The sequence below is a fragment of the Heloderma suspectum genome, chromosome 5 (assembly GCF_057233095.1).
Source record: "Heloderma suspectum isolate Gila_16-S chromosome 5, 16-S_ref, whole genome shotgun sequence".
Lineage (NCBI taxonomy): Eukaryota > Metazoa > Chordata > Lepidosauria > Squamata > Helodermatidae > Heloderma > Heloderma suspectum.
Genome location: NC_139462.1, coordinates 45,651,295 through 45,675,626, shown reverse-complemented (window position 1 = coordinate 45,675,626; position 24,332 = coordinate 45,651,295). Strand labels below are relative to the sequence as shown.

General features: G+C 39.8%; 1 protein-coding gene across 2 annotated transcripts in view; it reads right to left on the bottom strand.

Moving 5' to 3' along the window:
* Positions 1 to 23,788, bottom strand: part of USP53 (ubiquitin specific peptidase 53) — a 52,527-nt gene extending 28,739 nt beyond the window's left edge. The window contains exons 1-4 of one of the 2 annotated variants that reach the window (XM_084855914.1): positions 23,646 to 23,788; positions 6,619 to 7,276; positions 1,499 to 1,591; positions 1,163 to 1,297 (exon numbers count right to left, since the gene is read on the bottom strand). In XM_084855914.1, coding sequence (XP_084712040.1) covers positions 1,163 to 1,297; positions 1,499 to 1,591; positions 6,619 to 6,762 — 372 coding nt within the window. In that variant the 5' untranslated portion in view covers positions 6,763 to 7,276; positions 23,646 to 23,788. The remainder of the gene's footprint in view (positions 1 to 1,162; positions 1,298 to 1,498; positions 1,592 to 6,618; positions 7,277 to 23,645) is intronic. The other variant, XM_084855915.1, reaches the window with a different exon arrangement.
* Positions 23,789 to 24,332: the final 544 nt, after the last annotated feature.

Sequence of the window (24,332 nt, the reverse complement as noted above, 5' to 3'; positions counted from 1 at the left end):
GCTGCAGTCCTCCCGCCTGAGCAGTGGCACTGTTTCACCCATTCATTACATCACAGCAGGGGCTACAAGGAACGATATCCTAGTGTGCATCAAAAAAGGGGGTGGCAAAAAAAACCCTTGGAAGTTTGCAGGATCAGGACCAAACTTGACATACAGCCTCTCCTAGTCGGGAGGCACCCGATGCACCATCAAATCCTGCGCAATTACCCCAGACGAAGGAAAATCCCAAGTCCACCAAAAAAAGGGGGTGGAGGCTGTAACACCTCGGAGGTCTGCAGGATGGGGACTAAATTTCACACACAGCCTCTCCTAGTTGGGAGGTACCCAATGCACAATCTAAACCCTCAACTGCGCATTTCCCCCCATAGCCATTGCTAGCATAGACATCTTTAACTGTTCCCAATATCACTATAGCGCTAAAGCCTAAAATGCAATAGTGGATTTCCTCACATAGCCATTCCTGGCATATAGGGTTTTAATGGTTCTCAATATGGCTTAAGTGCTAAAACCTCAATATTGCTAAAACGCTGTAATGCAATTGTGCATTTCCCCGCATAGCCATTACTGGCATAAGTGCTTTTAAGTGTTCTCAATTGTACATCCCAGACCGCGCTGAAACAGTTGATTTAAGGTGTTCTCATTATGCAGACAGGCAGCAGTCTGATTCGCTCTTGCTGCACAACTCTGTAGGTGACTAAAATAACCCACAGTGCCTGACAGACAACACGATAACCCACGGTCGTTTAAATAACCCCTACTGCAGACTGTGAGTTATAAGAGTTGGTTATTTTGGCCAAATAAGACATTGTGGGTTAAAAAATTCTTGACGGACGACATAAGCTACGATGAGTCAAATAAATCATCGTAGCTTATTTTTAACTCATCGTGGGTTATCGTGACATCCAAACCCAGTCAGAGGTGCCTTTCTCAGTACAAGGGCAAAGAAAAGGGCTTATCTCTGATCTGCAGCAGACTGAAGATAAGCCATTTTCCCTGTCCCAGTATTGAGACAGGGAGCCTCTCCTAGTGCTGGCCAGGAAAATTCCCACCCAATCTGGTCTGCATGTGAAAATGCAGGGGTGCATGCACCATACCCAGTACAACCACCACATTGGACACCAAATATCAAAAACATTTTCTTAGAAAAACTTAAGGTACTTACAAAACATTCTGCTGCATCATCCATGAAACCAAGTTGAAATCTCTGCTCATCTTTAAAGCTTTCAGCTAAAGCATGCCTCATATTATTTGATGGGAGTGCTTTTTCTCGACTGTGCTGGAACTGAGCAAATATTGTCTGGAAGTCAATAGTAGTGTTACTTAATACTTTTGTATATTCACTGTTTGAATAGTATACCATATCCCAGTGTTTCATAACAGAAGAAAATTCATCTAGAAGAAAATTCAGTGATGCTAAACAGTGTATTTATCTAATATCTAATATTGAAAAAAGTAGTTCCGATTCTACATAAAGCAGATAACACAATTCTAAATTTACCTTTAAAGCACAGAATATGCAGGCATCACCCTGACAAACATGTCCTGTGAGACCTCTTAAACTCCGTCGGAATATGTCAAGTTGCCATAAAACCTACAAGAAAGATGAGAAAGCCAAAGAGAACAAAAGCTTCAGTTTCTTTCCCCAAAGATTTTTCTGTCTAAAACTCGAAGGCTTGCAATAAACTGACCTTCCAAGCTACAGGTAAACCATGATAAGGAGCATTAGAAAAATTACACTGGCTTAGAGACAGCATGTTTTACTTAATTTTTTAGTAAATCTGATATAATTCCATGTGACAAATGTAAAGCAAATGATTATCAATGTTTACTATCCCATTTCTTCTCTCCTGCACAGTTCATTACTACTCCAGTCGACAGATAATTTTTTTTTAAAGTGGTGGTAATTACTGTTTTACTTAATACTTGTCTTGGGCTTTTACTGATATTTATTTACATAGGAGTAAGATGCATCTATATGGATCAACTTGAATGGTGCACCAATAGTTGCTATTAGATTCATTGAACATATGTTATGAATGACTTAATTTTTGTGGACACATGAAAAATTCAGAAGCTGTTGTTAGAAAAACTGGATGCTGCTTGCACATGCTTTCAGGTTCAACAACACTGAAAGATTAGAATTTTCATTGAAATCGCATAGCCATATTTTCTTGTGAAAACCAAGTCTATGAAAGCTTGGTATTTATGCAAAAACACATTAGGAAGGGACAAATGGGATGGAGATGGAGCAAGCAGCAGAATCAGCAGAATCTAATTGAATAATAACGAGCAACAGATATTATCTGGGATCCAAAGTCATGATATGCACCTGCAAGAGAATCACACACACACAGTTGTTTCAGTGGCTGAGCTACAGTTCAGTTGTCTCCAAAACAGCAATTCCAACGGCTGAAAACATAAAATGAAACTTGGTCTACACATCTAGTTCTCCCCATGCACAAATCCCAAATCCTCATATCCTTGCTATCCTTTCTAAACCGCTACTAGAAAGGAAAGATACAATGTCAAAGTGCAGACACATTTAAAGCAGGAAGATGAAAAAAATCGCCCAATTGGGCCTATTTAGATGCATGCAAAAAAATGAATGTCCACTGTACACTTCATTGATCTGTGTTCAATGAAGCTGAACTTCAACTGTATACGTACTCTAACATTCTCTCAATTCAACATTTACTTCCAGAGAGAATGCCAAAAGCTCTAAGGGATTTTTTGTGTTCACACTGTTCTTGAATGTTTTGGACCTGTGTGTGGTCCTTAATAGGTTAATAAAATAAATGTAATTTAAGGCCTTTTAAAGAAGAAAATATTTCTTACATAAGCAAAGCTTATGGAATTCTGATCGACTGAAGAGAAAGGAGCTCTCCCATTACAATCCATTTGATCAAAGCAACGATCCTAGTTTAATTATTATATGGCATCACTTTGCTAAGAAGTATAACCACTATTACTGGATCAATTACTTAAAGTATTAAAATCTTAAGTACAAATATTTGTCTGGAATGGATTTTCTGTATCAGGGAATGTTATGACATGATGTAGGCCTTAAAAAGGTTAATTTGTGTTTTTTTAAAACACTGCGTCCAACTATTTGTACTGAACTGTGTTAAATGGCAAATGTGTACATATTAAAGCTATAATTAAAATTGCCTATTAAAGTACAAAATTAAAATAAAATTCAATTCTAACTTAAAGATTTTTTTCCAAAATGCATAGAAGACCAATTATGGAGCTGTACAATTTAAGTATTAGTAGAATGAGGACCAGCTCATGTAAGCAAGCAGAAATTCTCTTTACATAATTATAAACACACCTTCATGAAGAATCTTTTGTGCATACTAGCCAGATGCAAAGGAGAAAACTACAGCTTTTTTGGAGATTGCAACAGCTCAAAAATGGAAAGCGATAATCACAGAAATGGCTGTGGCAATCTTGTGTAAGCATTTAGTGGTGATAACTCCACTACTTGTTTGGGTAAACTAGCCTTAGATTAAAAATAAAAGCACATTTCATATTACAGGGAAATTACTTATTGGTCTTAACTGCACTGCTTAGCAAAGATTTTTCAGTCTTGCCCAACCTGGTGCACTCCAGATATTTTGGCCTCCCATAAGCCTTAGACAGCATAGCCAATGGTCTAGAGATGGGAATTCTAGTCCAAAACATATATATATGTATATAGAAATAATACAAGGATTTTAAACCAATAGGTTGTGTTTTGCGTAAGTTACCTTACATTTGGAAAAAAGTTTTAACCATCTTCTCTAGTATCTGATAACACAGCAAAAAACATATTAGTATATTAGCACTATAATATCAACCCTGACTGCTCATTGGAAGGACAGATACTGAAGCTGAAGCTCAAATATTTTGGCCATCTAATGTGAAGAGAAAAGTCCCTGATGCTAGGAAAGATTGAAGGCAAAAGGAGAAGGGGACGGCAGAGGATGAGATGGCTAGATAGCATCACCGATGCAATGAATATGAACCTGAGCACACTCCGGGAGAGAGCGGAGGACAGGAGGGCCTGGTGTGCTGTGGTCCATGGGGTCACGAAGAGTCGGACACAACTTAACGACTGAACAACAACAACTATACTTGCAACAGACAGTTTATTGAAGCACCTTTGGTAGAGGATTTTTTTTAATATCATGAATATAAGATGAATGTTGGGGATTTTTCGCCATTGAACTAAATTATATACTTGAGTAAAAAAGACTGACTTGGATTATTATTGCAAAATATTTTTTTTCAATAGTTATGTTGGACACAGTTGTTGCTTTTGGTTTAACTGAAAAATTGGATTTAAATAACTTCAGCTGACTCTTACGTTTAGTTTTCACATGAAGGAACTTTTTAAAATAAAATATGTTTGGTTCATTTTGCAACTATAGCTGCTTAATTTTTATGTGAAACTGTTAAGAAACATTTTCAAAGATAAATTTATCCACTTAAATTATGTGCGTTAATATATTAATACATTTCAGAATTGGAATCTTTCCTCTGAGCTGTACTAAAATGGTACAAACTGGAGACAAATGGGGGGGTAGGTTCAGAGAAGAGCAACGAAGATGATCAGGGGACTGGAAACAAAGCCCTATGAGGACAGACTGAAAGAAATGGGCTTGTTTAGCCTCGAGAAGAGAAGACTGAGGGGAGACATGATAACACTCTTCAAGTACTTGAAAGGTTGTCACAGAGAGGAAGACCAGGATCTCTTCTCGATCATCCCAGAGTGCAGGACATGGAATAATGGGCTCAAGCTACAGGAAGCCAGATTCCGGCTGAACATCAGGAAAAACTTCCTGACTGTTAGAGCAATAAGACAATGGAACCAATTACCTAGGGAGGTAATTGGCTCTCCCACACTGGAGGCATTCAAGATGAGGCTGGACAGCCACCTGTCAGGGAGGCTTTGACTTGGTTTCCTGCACCGAGCAGGGGGTTGGACTCTATGTTCTTATAGGCCCCTTCCAACCCTACTATTCTATGATTCTATGGTTACAGGATTAGTTCCAAGGCTTTGCAAGTATTTAGTCCTGACTCTTTTACTGTTATGGTCCCTTTCAAAATGTATAGTATAAAGCAGTGTACCCCTTTTTGGATTGCAAACCGGATGTCAGCAGTGGGCTTTGAGACCACACCTGTGCGTGCATGCACACTGCTGCTGGGGAAGCTGAAGCCTCCTCCACCCACCCCAACTGGCATTGCTGCGTTCACACTGCCATTAGCCAGCTGCTTTTGGGTTGCCAGGAGGTGGAGAAGGCTTTAGCCCCATTAGCAGCACGAAAGCAGCAATACCCACTGACCTGGGGGTGGGGGGGTGGGGAGATCCAGCCTGTGGATTCTGGATAAAGTGTGGGTAACTTTCTTCCTGCCTCCACTCTGAAGCAACAGTGGGTTTACTTTTATTTATAGACCTGCACATACAGGTCTATAAATAAATGTATAACTGACATAATCTCATAATGTATTATGTATAACTGACATAATCTCAGGTTGATATATCTGAGAATGGTTTTTCAGATTAATTAATATATACATGATTCCTAGAAACAGCTTGTTTTCTCTCAGAACATTATAGACATGAAATAAAGAAATACATTAAAAGTTTTATAGTAGGCTTGCATTCACTGTCAGCTCCAGATTTTGGGGGGGGGGGGCTTTGAGTAAGAGGCCTGAAGATGGGCCAGCCCCTTGCCGTTGTCACCACTGCCGATTCACCTGCCCTCATCTTCTGGGACCAGTTTGCCCCAAAAGAGGGGGCACTGGACCTGCTTGCATTTAATAAATGGAATCTGGGATTGCAGATAGTTCCCTGGCATTTATACAAAGTATAAAGGATTTTAATACTTTTCCAGTTTGATGAACTCGTGATTAGAAACTTTTGAACACACATACATTTGAACTAACCTTATGTTATGTCCCCCCCCGCCTCCCTTACAAGACTTCGGAACTTTGAATGGTATTCTACAATCATGCTTACTCTAAACAAGCTAAGAACATTTATCAGCTGTGAAATTTTTTGGAAGATAGAAGCTCAGCTCATCATGATAGATTGAGCAGTATTGACTTTGATTCAACTGTGGTTCGGGGAGAAGCCTGGGAGTCCGCATTTTACTCATCAAAAGGATTTCACTATCCATATGAAATTACATTTGTATGAATTTTGTATTTATTCCTTATAGATTAATATCATTTTAATAGTATGTGTTTAATACAAATGCTCTGCTTGGGGGCTTCTGAAAAGCACTGTGTGAAACAAGGTCCTGGACTCACTAGATCTTTGGTCTGATCCAGCAGGACTATTTATATATTTATATTATGTTTATTTGTTTAGATTAGATACACTTTGAGGTGACTTTTTGTACATTTGTATATTTGTCATAAAGTCTATCTTTTCTCTGCCTCCCTTTACTGGTTTTTCCATTACAAAGGATATACACGTAATTAAAACTATTCATTGGGAAAACCTCAGCATACTTTTAGCAGGAACCTAGATTAATGTAAATAGCATTAAAATAGTCTTCAGTACATATACTGTTAACAGTTATAACTTTTGCATTAAATGTAAGGATTTTCAGCATCTTCCTTTCTTACCTGTACAGCACTATTAAGAAAACAACTGTTTTGTCCTGGTTCATTTAACAAGCCCTTGGTAGGAGCCAAAGACATCACACTTCCAGGTTGATAAACTTTTCCAAGGTTTCCTCCAGGTTTCCTCAGGAATTTTACCCACGCCATTGTTTAGGAAACAAATTATATTTATGAAATAAGCTTTAAGGATTCTGAGTGGAGCAAGGCAAATAAGTTCTGACAACTGCCTTTAAAACGTTTCTGACATTGTGTTCAAACAGACTTCCGACTCCTCAGATTGTGCTAAGCCAATATTGCTTCAGCTTTATTCTATTTATGAAAAAGTTTTTAAAATCTTGAAGACAAAACAGAGCATGAAAACCGCAGAGGCTCTAGTGAATAAATTAAGTTAAAATACACTAAAAAGCCATAAAAATACTTTGACAATCTTCATAGCATTTCACTTCACCTTTTAGTTGAGTAGTGCAAATCACTCTTTTGAAGAGGATTTGTAAATAGTATGACAGCTGTTTATTACAAAAACAGGAGTTCTTAGCTAGTATTATGTTCAGTTTCTTTCATGCTGACTCTTCCTTTTTAGTTTAGGAATAAATCACATTCTTCTTTTGGTTTGCAAATGTAGCTCCACCATGTATACTTCATATCTTTCTTCTTTCAAAATCTGTGAGGGAGGAAAGGGAAAATAGTTCCAAAGTTATGATAGTATTAACTAGAGAGACAAAGTACAAAGCTGAATATAGGGAAGACAAAACATACAATGGGCACACAGGATTGTATCCAATGGGTTATATCCAACATCAGTTTAACTTAAGTTCCATTCATTTCAATGGGTCTACTCCAAGCAGGATTAACACTGGATACAACCCTCATAGCTTTCAGCCCAATTCTTTAATTTGGCCTGCAGATTCTTATTCCTGAAGATCCAGGAGTGAAAAGGAGAGAGGGTGGAAGTCTATTAAGAATTTAATTTTCTAAGATCAATTCAACATTTGGAATGTGATCCCAGGATTCAGGCAGAGGAGCATTCAAACAATGCAATACGCACTGTCACTTGCTCTTCTGACAATACATGTATTTTGACAACATTAGCCTATGGAACTGTAGTATACTGCATCTACCAAGTGGTAATTCCAAAAACATCGTCTCACATTTCACTACAGTCAAACACAACCACAATATAGAACAGAGCTGGCCAGCCATGGCTGACATTTACCACGTTCGTACATGTTTTACACTAACTGTACTGAATGCTTCATTCCACTGAACTGAATTACTCTTTAATGCAGATTTCTCTTGATAGCATATATGGGAATTAGTAACAGCCACACTGCATGCATATTTCCAGCGTGTCTCTCTAGAAGTTTAATACATCATGGAATTTACAAAAATGGTACAAAAACACATTCTGCATCTCTCCATCCAACATACTTTATTAGTGTAGAACTGTGGTAAGAATCTTGTTTTATTATCAATAAAATATAAGCTGCCCTGGCCAAAACGTTTAATTCATAATACAAATTACTCTCCTTAACTTTATTTTCCACACAAGCAACAATATGATATATTGACATATATAGCAGAAAAGGGGCTCAAAGTAGGTTTAATTCATGTGTTAAAACACCCACACACAGCAGTTGTCAAAAGATAATGATCTAGTAAATGCAGTACATTTTGGCACTAAGAAATATAGATTCAAATATTATGGGCTCATTTAGTGCCTTTCACCATGTTACTAACTTTCGTCAGATGGAAAGAGTAATGATGTATAAAAAGAATTTTAAATCACTCTCCAAGAATTAGAGTTGTACTATTAAGTGAAAGTCTGTGAGCTAATTGGGTGTGTGTGTGTGGGGGGGGGGGGAGAGATAACAGCCTGGATCCTAAGGTAACTTAAGGGAGAAAAAGTAATGATGTTGGCAAAAAGAAAAATTCCCAAATAAAAATGTTAAAATCCCTATTAGCATAACACCTTGTGACCCTTGAGGCCAACAAAATACTGTATAAGCTTGAAGTTTTTCAGACCTCTTCAATAGGCAAGATAGTAAACAAAGCAGAAAAAAAAGGGGGGGGGGAGATGGCTGATGTTAAAGCCATAGAATCTGCTTTTTCTTTTTCCAGTCTTAAGACGAAAAGTGGAAAGGGGCTGCAGACATTCAAATTAAGTTCTACCAGGTACTGAGATAACTTCAGCTTACACCTGGGACCCTCCAAAGAGTAATGGAAGGAAAGTCTCCCTATCCCTGGTCCCCCTGCAATCTCCAAAAAGCTTCTCTGGAGACCTAGAAGCCCTCCAGAATAATGCTGGATTGGGTGCAGGGGGGGACAGGAAACTCTCCTTCTGTGAATTTCCTTAAATTTATCTTAGGATTCAAGCCATTTAGCTTTGGTCGAATCCTAAATTTAGATATTGATAGTTTAACATAAGGCTCCTTGAGCCCATATATCTAGCTTTCAGAGAAACTTACTAAAGAACATTTAATGCATAGTCTCTTGTCCCCCATATCTCTTTGCAATACATACATTTCCTGCTGTTAGTGCCCCAGTTTTAGAGAGTAAATTAGAAGTGTTAGCATTAAAGATCAGCAACTAGAGTTTTAGCCAAGGTGCTGGAATTTTCCCCAGACAATTTATGGGTTGAAAGGAGGCAGTGCCCTCCTGTGCTTAGAGAGGAGGTAAACATTTGTTGTTAAGATGTTCTGTTTCATGTGCTCTAGATGTGAGTAGCAAATGCCTCATTCTCATGAAAGTTGTATTGTTTTGCATTTTGGAATACAGGACAGAAAACCGGGAGGTGAAATTAATCACCAGGTGAGGAGCGATATGCAGGTACAGCTTCAATTTCTTGTAGGCAATATTTCTGAGCTTCTGAACAAATTGCTAGTGATATTCTGACTGTTGTTCACTACTGTTCATTTAACTATCATTTTAGATCTACCATTTTCAATCAAAAGGGTATACAGGCAACGAGTAAATTCAGAAGTGAAAATAAAAAGTAATAGTGGAATGACTGTTGAGAACAAAGACTTTAGTTACTTTGAACTAAAATTTTGAATGTTTAAAGTATTTTCCACTCAGGTTTCACGTAACTGTTTGTACCTGTGTAATGTGAAATTAATACAACTTAAACTGAAGTTCCTGTAGCAATTTGTTATTTCTGTCCCTCTGCCAAGTCTGCAGGTATCTGTACTGAATGTAATGCTCCAGATAAAGACCTATGCACATTTCAAGATGAAACTGAAAAAACCACAACATCAGATGAATGGACTGCAACTTGATAAAACAGTACATCATTACATTTTCAAACATTTAATCTGCCATGTATATTATATATTGTTACCTCCCCACCCCATGCATTCTGAACTGCACATTCTTTGTGCTTCTGGACTCAGATTCAAACAAGAGTCTGAAAGTGTTTCCTTATGTGTGATTGTTGAAGATGTTTCTGCAATTATATTCAAACATGATTAGAGAAATCAAATATGAAAGTAGCCTTCCTTCATTTGCAGGTGTCATGGGTGGTCTAGAAACAAACACTGCATGTTCTCAGAAAACAAGTAATTTCAGAGATGTCAGCAAGTACACCAAGCCAACATCTTAAAAGATCTGAACATTTTTACTGTTTGACTCCAAATACTGATACAGATTGGGATCTAGCAGAACACATCCAAGTAAGACATAACGGTATTAACACAAAGGTATGAACTATGCCCAATGTATGGCAATGACTTATTAAAATTCCAGAAATGAATTTGTCCTATGCTTTCTACAGGAATGAACAGAAACTGCGGGCAACATTTACCATTTAACTGTATGCCTACATTAATTATGTTTCCCTCTTGACAACTCTCAATGCAATATTAACACACATCATATTTAAACACAGTCTACTTACAGTTTATGTACAATTATGGCAAAATGACACATGCCACATTGCAAATATTCCTGGCATTTGAAAATCTGCAACTTTTCCAGGCCATGATTTGAAAAGCTGTATTAAGCAGTCATGAATATCTGATCTATAACTGCCAACTCACACACGAAAGATCCAAGAATGCCACCAAAAGCAGACTGTCCTCAAATGACATATCCCAATAATTAAAAAAAAACACCCCAATATCTATATATCCCTTTCTGAAGTTAAGTTCAGAAGGTTCTGTCTTTGGACAACTTTTTATTTATTTATTTATTTATTCTTTATTTACAGTATTTGTATACCATTCCACATACAAAGACCTAGGAGCAGTAAACAGCAAACAGAATAAAAAGTAAAAACACCATGTTAAAATAATGTAGATTTTTTTAAAAAAAGAAAAGAAACATAAACAAAATTCTGATAAAACCAAGTTTAATAAACCGTGGCAGTCACTCAAGGAAGGCTTCCTGAAATAGCAATGTTTTCAGGAGGCACTGAAAGCAACGCAACATTGGCACCTGTCTGACCTCCAAAGGCAGGGAATTCCATCGGAAGGGGGCCACCACACTGAAGGCTCTTTTCGTGGTGGACTCCAATCAGGCCATAAGTCCATGTGGAACAACCAAGAACACCTCAGCGACCAGGCAGGTTGGTAAGGGAGAAGGCACTCTCCCAGTTATCCTGGTCCCAAGTTGTTTAGGGCTTTGTTCACTAGTACTAAAACCTTAAACCTGGCCTGGTGGTGAATAGGCAGCCAGTGCAGTTCCCTCAGCAAAGGAGATGCACGTTGAAAAGAAGCCACTCCTGATAACAGCCAAGCTACTGCATTCTGCACTAGCTCCAGCTTCCAGACCAGTCTTAAGGGCCACCCCACATACAGTGCATTGCAGTAATCCAGTCTTGAGGTTACTAATGCCTGTACCACCATGGTCAAGCTATCCATGTTCAGGAGAGGCTGTAGCTGGCAAACCAGCCAATGCTGGTAAAAGGCACTCCAAGCTACTGCAGCCACTTGGGCCTCCAGCAACAGTGATGGATGTAGGAGTATCCCAGACTACGAACCTGATATTTCAAGGGGAGCGCAACCCCATCCAGAACAGGCAATGAACCTATTTCCCAAACTCAGGAACCACTCACCCACAGGGCTTCTGTCTTGCCAGGATTCAGCTTCAGTTTTACTTTTGGGGTATGAATGTGGTAAATATTAATGCTATCTTAAATATAAATATTAATAAATATTAATGCTATGGTATCTTCTATTAGTAGTAACTTAGCATCACAATACTTGATTGTTCAAAGCACTTTAAGGCTGCAATTTGAAACACTCTTACTAGGGAGTAAGCCTCATTGAAAGTAGCTGGACTTACTGTCGAATAACATATTTACGGTGCAATCCTCACAAAAATCCCTTATTAGGTTACTATTAACACCTGCATGCAGATGGGAGGCTGAGAGTAGCTTGTTTAAAGCCGCTGCGATAATGGCAGAGGGCGAGATTAAAAATTGAGGACTTCCTAATTTGGAGCTCAGTCTCTTCACCCTTATCCTACAACAGCATAGGACATGTCCATTTAAAAACTGATAAAATGAGATAATTTCAAAAAAGGAATAAAATCAGAACTAAATTTCAGCAACAGTGTTCGAAATCTCCAAAGCTTTTGACTCCAAGAGCTCTGGCTTCAGTTGAAGTAAGTCCTTTCTAGCTCAACTGACGTGTTATACGTATTGTGTATCAGATCATCAGTGAAGAAGACCTAGAAACTGTATGCTGTTGATGGGAAGGGAGGTAGGACTATAGAAATGCTGATCAACCGTTAGGACTGTGTGAAGTTTGCAAGTATAGGAGTGGTCTGTAATTTAGAGCTGACTGAAACAGCTCCCACCAGTTTATCACCCCATTTGTAGATAGCACCTGTTTCAGGAGTCCCTACTCAGTTTCCAAATCTATGAGTTATTTATTTATAGTATTTTTATACTATGAAAAGCAGAAAGTATTGTGTGGGATTATTGTGAATAGGGGAAGTGGATCCAAACTATATTACATAAACAGTGTTTACAGAGTTTCACTTATTTTAATCTATTTCTAAGGCCTATACTGAATGGGCACTTAGTTCTGAAGCAAAAGAATGGGAAGAAACTAGGGAGCATGAGATTCATTTGTATGACCAACAAAGATATCCAATTAGGACCAAAGTTTTAAACTGAATGTCAGTTAAAAGTAGAAATAACAAAGTTTTACATGCTCTACAACAGTGGTCTTCAAAGTGGGGTGCATGCACGATGATCAATTGGGGTGTGCAAGCTGCCTGATAGTCAAGCAGCCTCCTACTGCCCCAACCAGCTGCCACTGTGTGCAATGATGGCGACGGTGGAGCCAGCAGGATGACACCGGAGCTGAGACAGAAGCTCCATGGCATTTCTCTCTCAGCTCCAGTCCTATCCTGCCTCTGAAATGCCCACTGAGAGCAACTGCACCAGTCTCTGCCAGGCATGGCAGAGGAAGGTGCAGTTGCTTACTCAGCCGCAGCACTGGAGCAGGTGCCATCCTGCTGAAAGAGAGTAAATTTGTTCCAAATTTGCTGACCTTTTCTGTGATGACAAGTGGCTGTCAGCAGTATGCTACCTCGCACGTATTTTTGAAAAACTATATATACTTAATCCGTCCCTTCAAGGTAAAGGTGACGTTTTAACAATGAGTAAGAAAGTAGCTATTTTTCAAAAGAAACTCATGCTATGGAGAGAGCTTTTGAAAATGGATGTTTGGAAATGTTTCCATCAGTATGTGATTTAGTTGCCGAAAACAATGTAAGCTTGTGACCTATAAAACTCTCATATCTGCACACTTTAAAAACTTAGAAATGGAATTTTCTAACCTGTTTAAAACTTTTCCAAATGAAGCATTTCAGTGGGTTTTGAACTCATTTGTTAAAAATATAAAAACGCAACACCTTCCAATGAGTTTGCAAGAACAACTGACATCAGGGAAGATGGAAATTTACTAGATGAATTTCAACAAAAACCTTTTCATAATTGGTGGATGGGATTGAAAAATGAGTATGATTTAGTACGCACAGCTGAAGATGCACTTGGATTCAATTCAATTTGGACTGAAATATTTTTGTGAGGTGTCTTTTTCAGCTATGATAGCCATTAAAACCAAGTATCAAAAAACCCTGAACTTAGAACCAGACCTTCGAATCACTGTATCACAAAGTGTTAAACCAAGGTTTCCAAAAATAATGAAGCATATTCAATCATATTGCTCTCACAAAAAATATTAATAATATTTTTTAGTGAGAGCAAAAAGGGTTTTTAAAAATAAATGTTAAAAATACTTTGTTTCATATTTATCTCATCCTTTTTAATGTCTATTTTTTGTGTATGTTTTGCAATGTATATAATATATTAGCACAGTAGTACATGTGTATCATTTATAAATAAATATACATATATTACAGGTGTGTGCTCAAAATTTGCTATTGATAGGCGTGTGTGATCAAAAAAGTTTGGAGACCACTGCTCTAGAACGTTTTGTTCAAGCATTAATACCTTTTTGCTATGTCCTTTGTCTAGTTCAACATGACTTAATATAAATCAGCATACTTCACTTACTGCATATACACCAACTCTTATAAAAGTAGCATGATCCTCCTACCATTAAAGATTGTAACACTGAAATCCTTGTTTCAAACTGAATAATGTACTGTGGCGCTCTACTCTTTATAACCAAATGATGCGCATCGAGAGAGAGAGAGAGAGAGTTGAATTAACTCCCACAAAGAATCCATTAAATTATTGGCTCACAGACCTACTTTTATTATTTATTTAAAGTTGTTCCTGTACTGTGTATGCAAAAAACTGCAATTCTAAGCATCCTTCCAAAAACAAAACAAAACCCAAGTCCCATTGAGCTCAGTGGAATTTTGAAGTGAATACACTCAGGATTGGGTAGTAAATTTCTGTGGTTAGAGACCTGATCAAGAGATTTAGTAATTCCTCTGCTTTTCCAGTAATTCTCTCTGTAGTCAGGTCTGAGAGAATTACAGCCTCAGTAGCATTTGCTTGTGTATAGAAAACCTTACTGGCTCAATTTGGGTCATTTTTTGTTGCATTTAAATTTTATCCAGCTCTTTCTAACCTGAGGGGAATAAAATATTATGAAACTGACCCTGGGCTGATCTCAACTGTGAAGGATAATTTCAGGACAATTTTTACGTAATGTTTAGCACTCATAGGAGGACATTATGGTGGGAAAAAGGTCAGATATGGTATCCACACGACTTCTCTGCTTTTATCCCACAAACAACATCAACAGAATTTTGGGATCCCCTTACTAGAAAAACTGTGTATAATCCATTCACAATTTAAGTTTCTGCATGTGTACATACTTCAGAAAGTAATTCCAGTGACACCATCATTATATAAGAATTAAATATTTGGAGCATGTACATGTAAACAGGATGCTGTTAAACTAGTGCAAAGATTATTACATTAAGATTGTTCTAGATTCTAAGTTTTTTACAAAACCTCTCTGATAACCCAATCTTATGTGTGGAAGCATTCAAATTTCTAGCTATGGATCATGGTGAATAGCTACATGAAAACATCAACTGAGTGTACACAGCAGTAGCGAAAACATGGAAAATTCCAAGTTAAGCATTATTAGTAGAAGGACTGAAAATAAGACAGCCAGTACCTTAATGAAGAAGCATTTGCAATATTGTGTACATTTTTGGAACTCCCCTCTCAAATGAGGGTATCAGTGTTGGAAAAGGCAACTAAAATGATCAAGCAACTGGAGCACCTCCCCTAAAAGGAAAGGATAATGTGTTTGGGACCTTTTTTAATTTAGAAAAGGGATGACTAAGAGGAAACATGATTGAGATGGTTAAAATTCAGAAGAGTGTAGAAAAAACTACCAGTGAAAGACTACCAATCTCTTTGAAAGAGATGGTGTTTTGGCCTCTCTTGAAGAAGCTAGGGTTAACTCCAGAGGATGTTAGTAATTTTAGACCAGAAACCAATCTTCCATTTTTGGGCAAGGTGATTGAGGGAGTGCTTGCTGGCCAACCTCAGGCCCTTCTGGATGATACTGATTATCTGGACCCATTTCAATTGTGTTTTAGGCCTGGTTTTAGGGTAGAGACTGACTTGGTCGCCCTTTGGAGAAAAACAGAGGGAGTGTCTCTCTGTTGGTTCTCCTAGACCACTCAGTGGCTTTTGATACCATCGACCATGGTATCTTTCTGGGGAGACTGAATTGGGAGTTGGAGACACTGTTTTACAGTGGTTCCTGCTCTTACTTGGACAGCCAGTTCCAGAAGGTGGTGCTGGGGGACTATAGTTCTGCCTTGTGGAGACTCCATTGTGGCATATCTCAGGGCTCTATATTTTGTTCTCCATGCTTTTTAACATCTACATGAAACCAATGGGAAAAATTGTCCAGAAAGATGGAGTGAACTGTTATCAATATGTGGATGACACCCAACTCTACTTCTCCTTTTCATCAAATACAGGTGAGACACTGACTATCTGAACCAGTGCTTGGATTGGGTAAGGGGCTCGATGAGGGCCAATAAACTGAGACTCAATCCAGACAAGATTGAGTATTGCTGGAACAGTATTGCTATTAGTAGGTGGTTCATCTGTCCAGTTAAGTAGCATTCAACCAGCTCTAAATGGGGTTGCACCCCTCAGAAAGAGCAAGTTCATAGTCTGGGAGTGCTCATAGATCCAGCTTTATCACTTGAGTCCCAAGTGGCCTCAGTGGCACAAAGTGCCCTTTATCTACTTTGGCTGATACACCAGCTACGGCTCTGCCAAGACAGAGATAGGCTGGCTACAGTTATCCATGTACTGGTAACCTCCTGGCCTGGATTACTGCAATGCGGTATATGTGGGACTACCTCTGAAGATGGTCCAGAAACTTCAGCTAGTGCAGAATAGAGCAGTGAGGCTGCTTACTGGGACTAGCCGTTTTGAACATATTACCTCCAGTGAGGCCAGTCAGTTTCCAGGCCTGATAAAAAGTGTTGGTGCTGACCTTTAAAGCCCTAAACAGACCAGTCTACCTGAAGGAACCCCTTCTCCCATGTGTTCCTGCTCGATGCCTAAGTTAGTCTCTGGAGGCTCTTCTCAGGATGCCACTATTCACAACGGTGCAAATATGTGGCTACTAAGGAAACAGCCTTACATGTAATAGTTCCCCAACTGTGGAATGCCCTGCCCAGGGAGATCTGCCTGGCATCTTCATATAGACATCAGGTTAAGACCTCCATTGTTAAACAAGCATTTCATCTTTAATCAGTTATTCTGATTATTTAAGTTTACTACTGGCTCTTTAAGGCTAAATATGTTTAATGTTTTTAATGTTTAATATTGTATTACTCTGACACTTTTATTGCTGTATATTTTGCTTGGTTTGTTGTTTTGTTGTTGTTGGGTTTAAGACTGTAAACTGCCTCAAGGGCATTTGCCACTTGGGTGGTATAAAAACCTAACAAATAAAATAAATAAAAAGTGAAAAGTATTTCTCCTTGTCTCACACAAGCACTTGGGCATTTGACTGGCAGTAAATTCAGGATAATCAAAGGGAAGTGGTACTTAAGAACATAAGAAGAGCCATGCTGGATCAGACCAAGAGTCCATCTAGTCCAGCATTCTGTTCATACTCTGGCCAAGCAGCTGTTGACCAGGAACCCACAAGCAGGGCATGAGCGCAACAGCACCCTCCCACCCATGTTCCCCATCAACTGGTGTACATAGGCTCACTGCCTCTGGTACTGGAGGCAGCACACAGCCATCAAGACTAGCAGCCACTGATAGCCTTTTCCTCCAGGAATTTGTTCAGCCCCCTTTTAAAGACATCCAAATTGGTAGCCATCACTACATCCTGTGGTAGCAAATTCCATAGTTTAACTACGTGTTGTGTGAGGAAGTACTTCCTTTTATCTGTCCTGAATCTCCCATCAACTTCATAGGATGACCCTTGGTTCTATTAATTTGAGAGTGGGAGCAAAACATCCCCCTATCCAGATTCTCTACACCATGCATATTTTGTAGACCTCTCATGCCTTTCTTCCAAGCTAAACAATCCCAGCTGTTGTAATCTTCTCTCATAAGGGAGATGCTCTAGCCCCTTGATCATCTGAGTTGCCCTTTTCTGCACTTTTTCCAGCACTACAATATCTTTTTTTAGGTGTAGTAACCAGAACTGTACACAGTATTCCAAGTGTGGTCGCACCATAGATTTGTGTAGGGGCAGTATGATGTTGGCAGTTTTATTCTCAATTCCTTTTCTAATTATGCCTAACATGGAGTTTGTTTGCTTTTTACAGCAGCCACAGCTGGGTTGACACCTTCATTGAGATGTCCACCACAACCCCAAGATCTCTTTCCTGGTCAGTCACCACTAGCTCAGATCCCATCAAGCTATACTTGAAGTTGGAATTTTTTTGCCCCAGTGTGTATCACTTTACACTTGCTTACATTGAACCACATTTGCCATTTCAATGCCCATTCTCCCAGTTTGGAGAGATCCTTTTGGAGCTCTTCACAATCCCTTTCGGTTTTAACCACCCTAAATAATTTGGTGTCACTTGCAAACTTGGCCACTCCACTGCTCACTCCTAATTCCAGATCATTTATGAGCATGGTGGAAAGCACTGGTCCTAATACAGGTCCCTGTGGGACCCCACTATTTACTTCCTGCCATTGGGAGAATTTGCCATTTATTCCTAGTCTCTGCTTTCTGTTCTTTAACCAGTTACTGATCCATAAGAGGACCTGTCTTCTTCTTCCATGACTGCTAAGTTTGCTCAGGAGTGTATGGTGAGGGACTTTGTCAAAAGCCTTTTGGAAGTCCAGGTAAACAACGATGCATAAACATGGAATTTCTTGCCATAAGATGTAACAAAAGTCAATGAATTAGCCAAATTCACAGAGGATTGGTTTATCAACAGTTCTTAGCCATGATAACTAAATAGAACATCCATGTTCAAAGGCTACACATCTCTGAATACTAGTTGTTGGGGGCAAACAATGGGGAAAGGCTACAGCCTTTATGCCCTATTTGTGGGTTTCCGGGAAACACCTGGCTGACCACTTTGGAAAACAGGATGCCTGAGGAGACAGATCCTTGATCTGATGCAGTACGGGTCTTCTTATGTTCTTAGCTAATGGCAACAGGCCATCTAACACCTGCTGATTAAACAGAGTTCCTGACAACTTCTCTGCTATATCAGCCACCACTACCTCTACTCCATTACAATAAAGACAGCTCACAACATGAGACCGCAACTGACTTGCCTCTTCCAGTTAAAACTAACATTGAAAAAACAAATCTGGTCACCATCTTATGCAACAACTTCCATTTCAACAAAGCTGAAATAGAATCACATCATTTACTGCCCCTTTTTTAGTTTGAAATGCCATTTTGCCTATCTCCTCCAATCTCTCTTAATTTAAAATGTAATGCCCATGAATTACCTCTGTTCACCAAGCACTTTATTCCTCTACAAACAGAAGGTCCTTTATTGATCATTAATGGCAGCTTTAGTAAATATTTTTTTTAATATTTTAGATATTCTATCATCTTGGGTAAATATTATTTTAGCTAGTCTATAGGTGTAGAGTACTGATACCTTCTGCATTGTGACATCTTCTGTATTTAGATTTTGCAGACATAAATCTCCCCATTTATGAGTGAAAACTGATACACTGGCATTATTAAAAAAAGGTTACTCATATTTGAGTGTTGCAAATTGAAGGCACATGGGGCAGCCATCTTGCTGAAGCTAAGCAGGTTTGGGTCTGGTCAGTGCTTGGAGGGGAGACTACCTGGGAACCACATGTAGCCTCCCTGAGTTCCACAATGGAAGAAAAGTGGGATATAAGAGTAATAAATAAATAAAAATTTTGTGTGACTGAGCTAAACAAGTGCTGGTGCATCCATCTTTCAAGCAATGAGAGTAATTGATCAGTTAAGTTACTTGGCTTATGGCTCCTCACAGCAATATATTTAAAAAGCAAAACAGAGTAAATACTCACATTTCAGCTCTGACAAATTTATATGGGTAGGGTATACCAAAGAAAGGTATACCATTTGTAAATGCAGAAATTATGAAGATCACAACCTACTAGAGGCATGGCCTTATAGTGGTATAATCTTAACACACTTTAATTTAAAAAACATCCATGTAATCGATGTTACACTGAACATCCGTTAACATCCGTTGAATGTTACATTTACGTTCAAGATGCCAATAATAATCTTTCTATAGAATATGAAGGGCTGGAAACAGTCCGAAGTCTTCATAGAAACATAGTTCTACGTATTTAGGGATCTGGATTATTCTTGCCCACCAAGAAATACTAAACCTTTAAATGAAACTAAACAGTTTGAAGCCACTAAATATTCCTACCATTAAAAATAAATCCATGTTCTTTCTCTGTTTACCTTTTCTCTTCAGTCTTAAGAACAGCTAGCTTCTTAAGTAGGTTAGATAATGAAAGTAATGTTAACTACAAATTTATTTAACATGTTCAAATTACTAAATATAACATTACATTTAGTATGAAATATTTTGGTAACTATTAGGGATGCTAGAAATATCCACGGTTTTCTGCTCCTGAGGTGAAAATGCATATTCACTCCTATAGATAAATATTCCGATTAAACAGAAAATTGCAAATAATTTTTGCAAATCCATAAAAGGCAGAAAATCAAAACTGAAAATATTGCACAACTGAATCAGTAACACTGTCTGTGCTTTCAAACAGAAAATGATGCATTACTGTACATACAATAACCAGTGATGTGCAATATTGATTCAGGAGACACAAAAATCCTTTTGGTGTAAAAGTCACATACCAAGTTTTGTAACTATTTGTTCCAACCATATGATGCCAATCTTTAGGAAGGTCGAAATATCTATACAAATAAATGGGAAGGTTCTGAACATCCCTAGTAACTAAGGCTAGAGAATTTCCCATTCTTACATTGCCAAGTAGTTGAAAGATTACCTGAAACACTGACTGAATCCAGCGTTTGTGTATCTAATATTGAAATGCTTCCAGGTTTATGGAGAAAGGGAGTATTACTGGCAAATTATTCGACCTGCTTCATTCACTACAAAGTATGAACTATTTTCACTTTAGACAATTGCTCTGATATATTTATTACTCATGGGTGTTTTCAAAAGTGACAATTATTTGATAAGCTATAATGATCAGAGTATTTGATTTAAAATGGCTTTTCCATTTTATTTTTGCATAAACAGAATAGACACACTGAATATTAAATTTCACAGGAGAAAACAGCATTGAACTCAATGAGCTTATTTCCAAGTAAGTACGCATAGGATCATGCTGCAATCCTAAGTATGGTTACAAAGAAGTCATCCTACTGAATACTTCCAAATAAAATTTTAGGATTGGACTGTAACAAGCATTCTTAGACTCATATCTGAAAAAGCCTTCATGCCAGATATTGTTTTAAAATTACCTTAAATAAGTATTAAATAGAAAGCAACACACACATGCAATCCCATTTCTGCTCAAACTGTCCCCCAAAAAGGCTCAGGATGAAATGTGAAATGGAAAAAAGCAAACACAGCAGATTTATTTTGTAAAATAAGTTCCAAAAAAGGAATTGTACCAAAACAAGTATAGCTAAAATATAATGGCTTAGATCCAGAATACCCCTAGTATTTCTGATCACTGGGAGGAGGACCTCCCTGATTTCTGCTGATTCTCCTGCCCCAGCTGCAACTACCTGTGCTACACTGCATGCTATTAGCAAGGGTCCCTAAGCCTCAGGGGTGGCTTTCAGCAGGTGCAGAATAGCATGGTTTTGGGATATAAATCAGTGTTTATCCTCTGTCCACTATCTCACATAACATACCACCAACATTTTGGTGAATTTATTTTCAAATCACCAACCTAGCCTTTTAGAGGTTCATACCATTGCCCACATCAATCTGAGGAAATGAACGGGTTAATGCAAGTATTTATTTGTTCAGCACATACTGCTATATAACCAAACTTTCCTCCATGGTTCACAATAATATGAGAGTTTGACCTCTGAAAATTATTTCACAACATGCAGTGTCCATTTTACTGCTCAATCAAGAAAATAATTTTAAATAAAGTAAAACTGCTAATAATTAAGTCACCCCTTTGTTTTAAAAAATTAGGAACAAGCCACAGATAACTAGCCTGTAAATTTAAAACACTGTTTCCTTAACTAAGTTGTCAATCAGGTACTTCACCTCCTGCACTGAACAACCCCTTTTTACTTTGAAAATTAAGCACTTCTATCCAAGACAATGCACTCTGCAGACACAACATATGCATTTTTGCTAAATATATCAGGAAGCAAACACTTCAGTGAACATGTTTACAGAGCATTTCAGATCTAAAATAATGAGACATCTACTTCAATCAAGATTATGTTTGTATTACCTCCTAGACTCCATGTAATACATTTGTAATTTTTAAGTTACTCGAGCATTTTTAGAATTTCTATCTTGACCCTGCATCTTATGCTATGTTATAACCCTAACATTTCAAGCACTGGAAATCTGACCCAACATACACACACACCTGCACTAACATTTCCTGTTTTCAAAGAATGTTTAAAATGGGTCTTATACACTTCCCCTGAACATGCATGGTGACATCCAGGTTAAAAATTAACTTCATAGTTTAAAATTTACAGAAGTAGTTACTAACACTTATTCATGAAGGTAGGAGCATACACAAATCCAAGTTTTGTTAATTGCAGGTACATAAATATGAATACTGATAGGTAGTGTATTCCAAATAGTCTTTATACAAATCACATTTATTTTACTTTTTTAATAAAAGTATAATACACCTCATGGTAGTACCTTTTGATGTAAGAATGCCAAACACAGAGAAAATAGAAAAGTAAAATAGCACTATGCATCTACTGACACCCCCCCCCCCCCAACATACACACAAGAACAGCAAATCAACCACTGGATATAGTGTAGAGCCTTTAGACAGAAAACCTCATTAATCTGGATCTTTTAACCTTTGCAAAATCTATCTAATGTAAGTACAGACAGAATAGGATACTAACCCCATCACTGCAATAACCACCTGCAGATCTCTCAAACCTGGACCATTCCTCATCTGAACTGGTATTCAGATCCCATTCCCTGCCTTCCTCCTTTTAAATCTGAAATAGTTAATTAGGGATAGGGCTTTTGGGAGGAGGAGGGTCGGGAAAAACGGGAATCCGGTGGTATAGTGTGATGAGAACCACGAGGCAGCATGCCGACACTTAAGGAAAGCTCCAGATTATTGAACAAGAGATTGGGGGGGGGGGGAGTAGTCATTTGCCGAGCCATTTCAACAGCCAATAAACTGAGACGGAGCAGGGACTGGCGGAGGAGAAAGCGTGAAAAGTAAACAAGGAGGAAGAGTTATAAAAGCTGCTGAAGGGCTCAGCAACCAGGAGGGAGACGAGCATACTCCCGGGAAGGGGGGCCTGGGGGGAGAAAGCAAGGTCTCTTCACACGCCTCCTTCCCTTTTGACACCCTTGCCAGTAAGGGCCCCCTCCAAAAGCGCGAAGGGCCCGAGGAATCGCGTGAGAACGGGGAGGCGTGCGTGTCTAGGGTTTCTCACAGAGGCTTGGCCACCATCGTTCACACACAAACATGCACACACGCATTCATTCGGGCTGCGTCGCCGAGCAGCTGGGCAGCCGCGGGCACCTGCGGGTCGCGCTCTGGCTCGCCCTCGCCCGCGAAGGCTTTCGCCTCAGGCACCTGCCGCCCCAAGCAGAAACTTTCCGCGCCAGGAAGTTCCCGGCCGAAGGGTGTGCTCACGGGCAGGCGCAAGGAGGCCCCCCCTCCCTCCCCCGGGGTCGCCGCTCTCCGCCGCCCCGCTTTCTGAAGCGCCAGGCGCTGTACGCCTCCTCCCACTCCCCAAGTCGGTGCCTCCTGGCCGGCGCCCCTCTATCCCTCCGCCCGCTCCTGCCTCTCCCCCCTTCAAGAGCGGCGCCAATTAACCGCCCTGGAAACACACGGTCAGCCGGCCGGCCACCTCCGTATGCCCCATTTCCTGCTCTCCCCGAGCGGGACTCACCTCCGGCCCGACGCTGCTGCTACCGCCGCCACGCCAGCCGCTTCTCCCCATCCCTACCGCGGCTCCGACCGACCGGCGGGCGACCAGGCTGCGCCTCGGGCTGCCAGGCAGCTCCTTCCCCGCCCACCACCGCGCGACAGGCCCCGCCCCCTGTTTCCCTGAGTAACTTTCTTCCTCCCGCTTTGAGCGGCGCTCGCGCGCCCTCACTGGGGTGGGGGGAGGGGGGAGGACTCGTGAGGGGAAGGGGAAGCAAACGGACGACAACAAGCCGGGAGTTCTCGCGCTCTGGTTGGTTGGGCGGGGCGAGCTAGAGAGCGCGCGCGCGCGCGCAGGCACGCGAAGCAGCTGACTGGTGTGGGCGGGGCAAGTAGTTCGTCGTCTGCTTAGTAAGCTTCTGGTTATTCCGATGACTTCAGACGCCGAGAAAGAGAGGGCGGCCTCCGATTGGAGGGAGAGGGAGGCCATAGGGAACAGACGCGAGAAGTGATTGGAGGTGTGGTCTGTGACGTCATCGCGAGAGGAGCCAATCCGAATGCGGGGGCTCGCCCTCCCTCCTTATCGTCCACCGAGAGCCTGGTCCAGCGGTGGGGCTGTGTGTTGCAGATGGGCGTGGTGCGCAGCACGCGAGTAGCTGATGATGATGCACATGGGAAGAAGCTGAACATGGGAAGAAGTTGCTGATGGGCG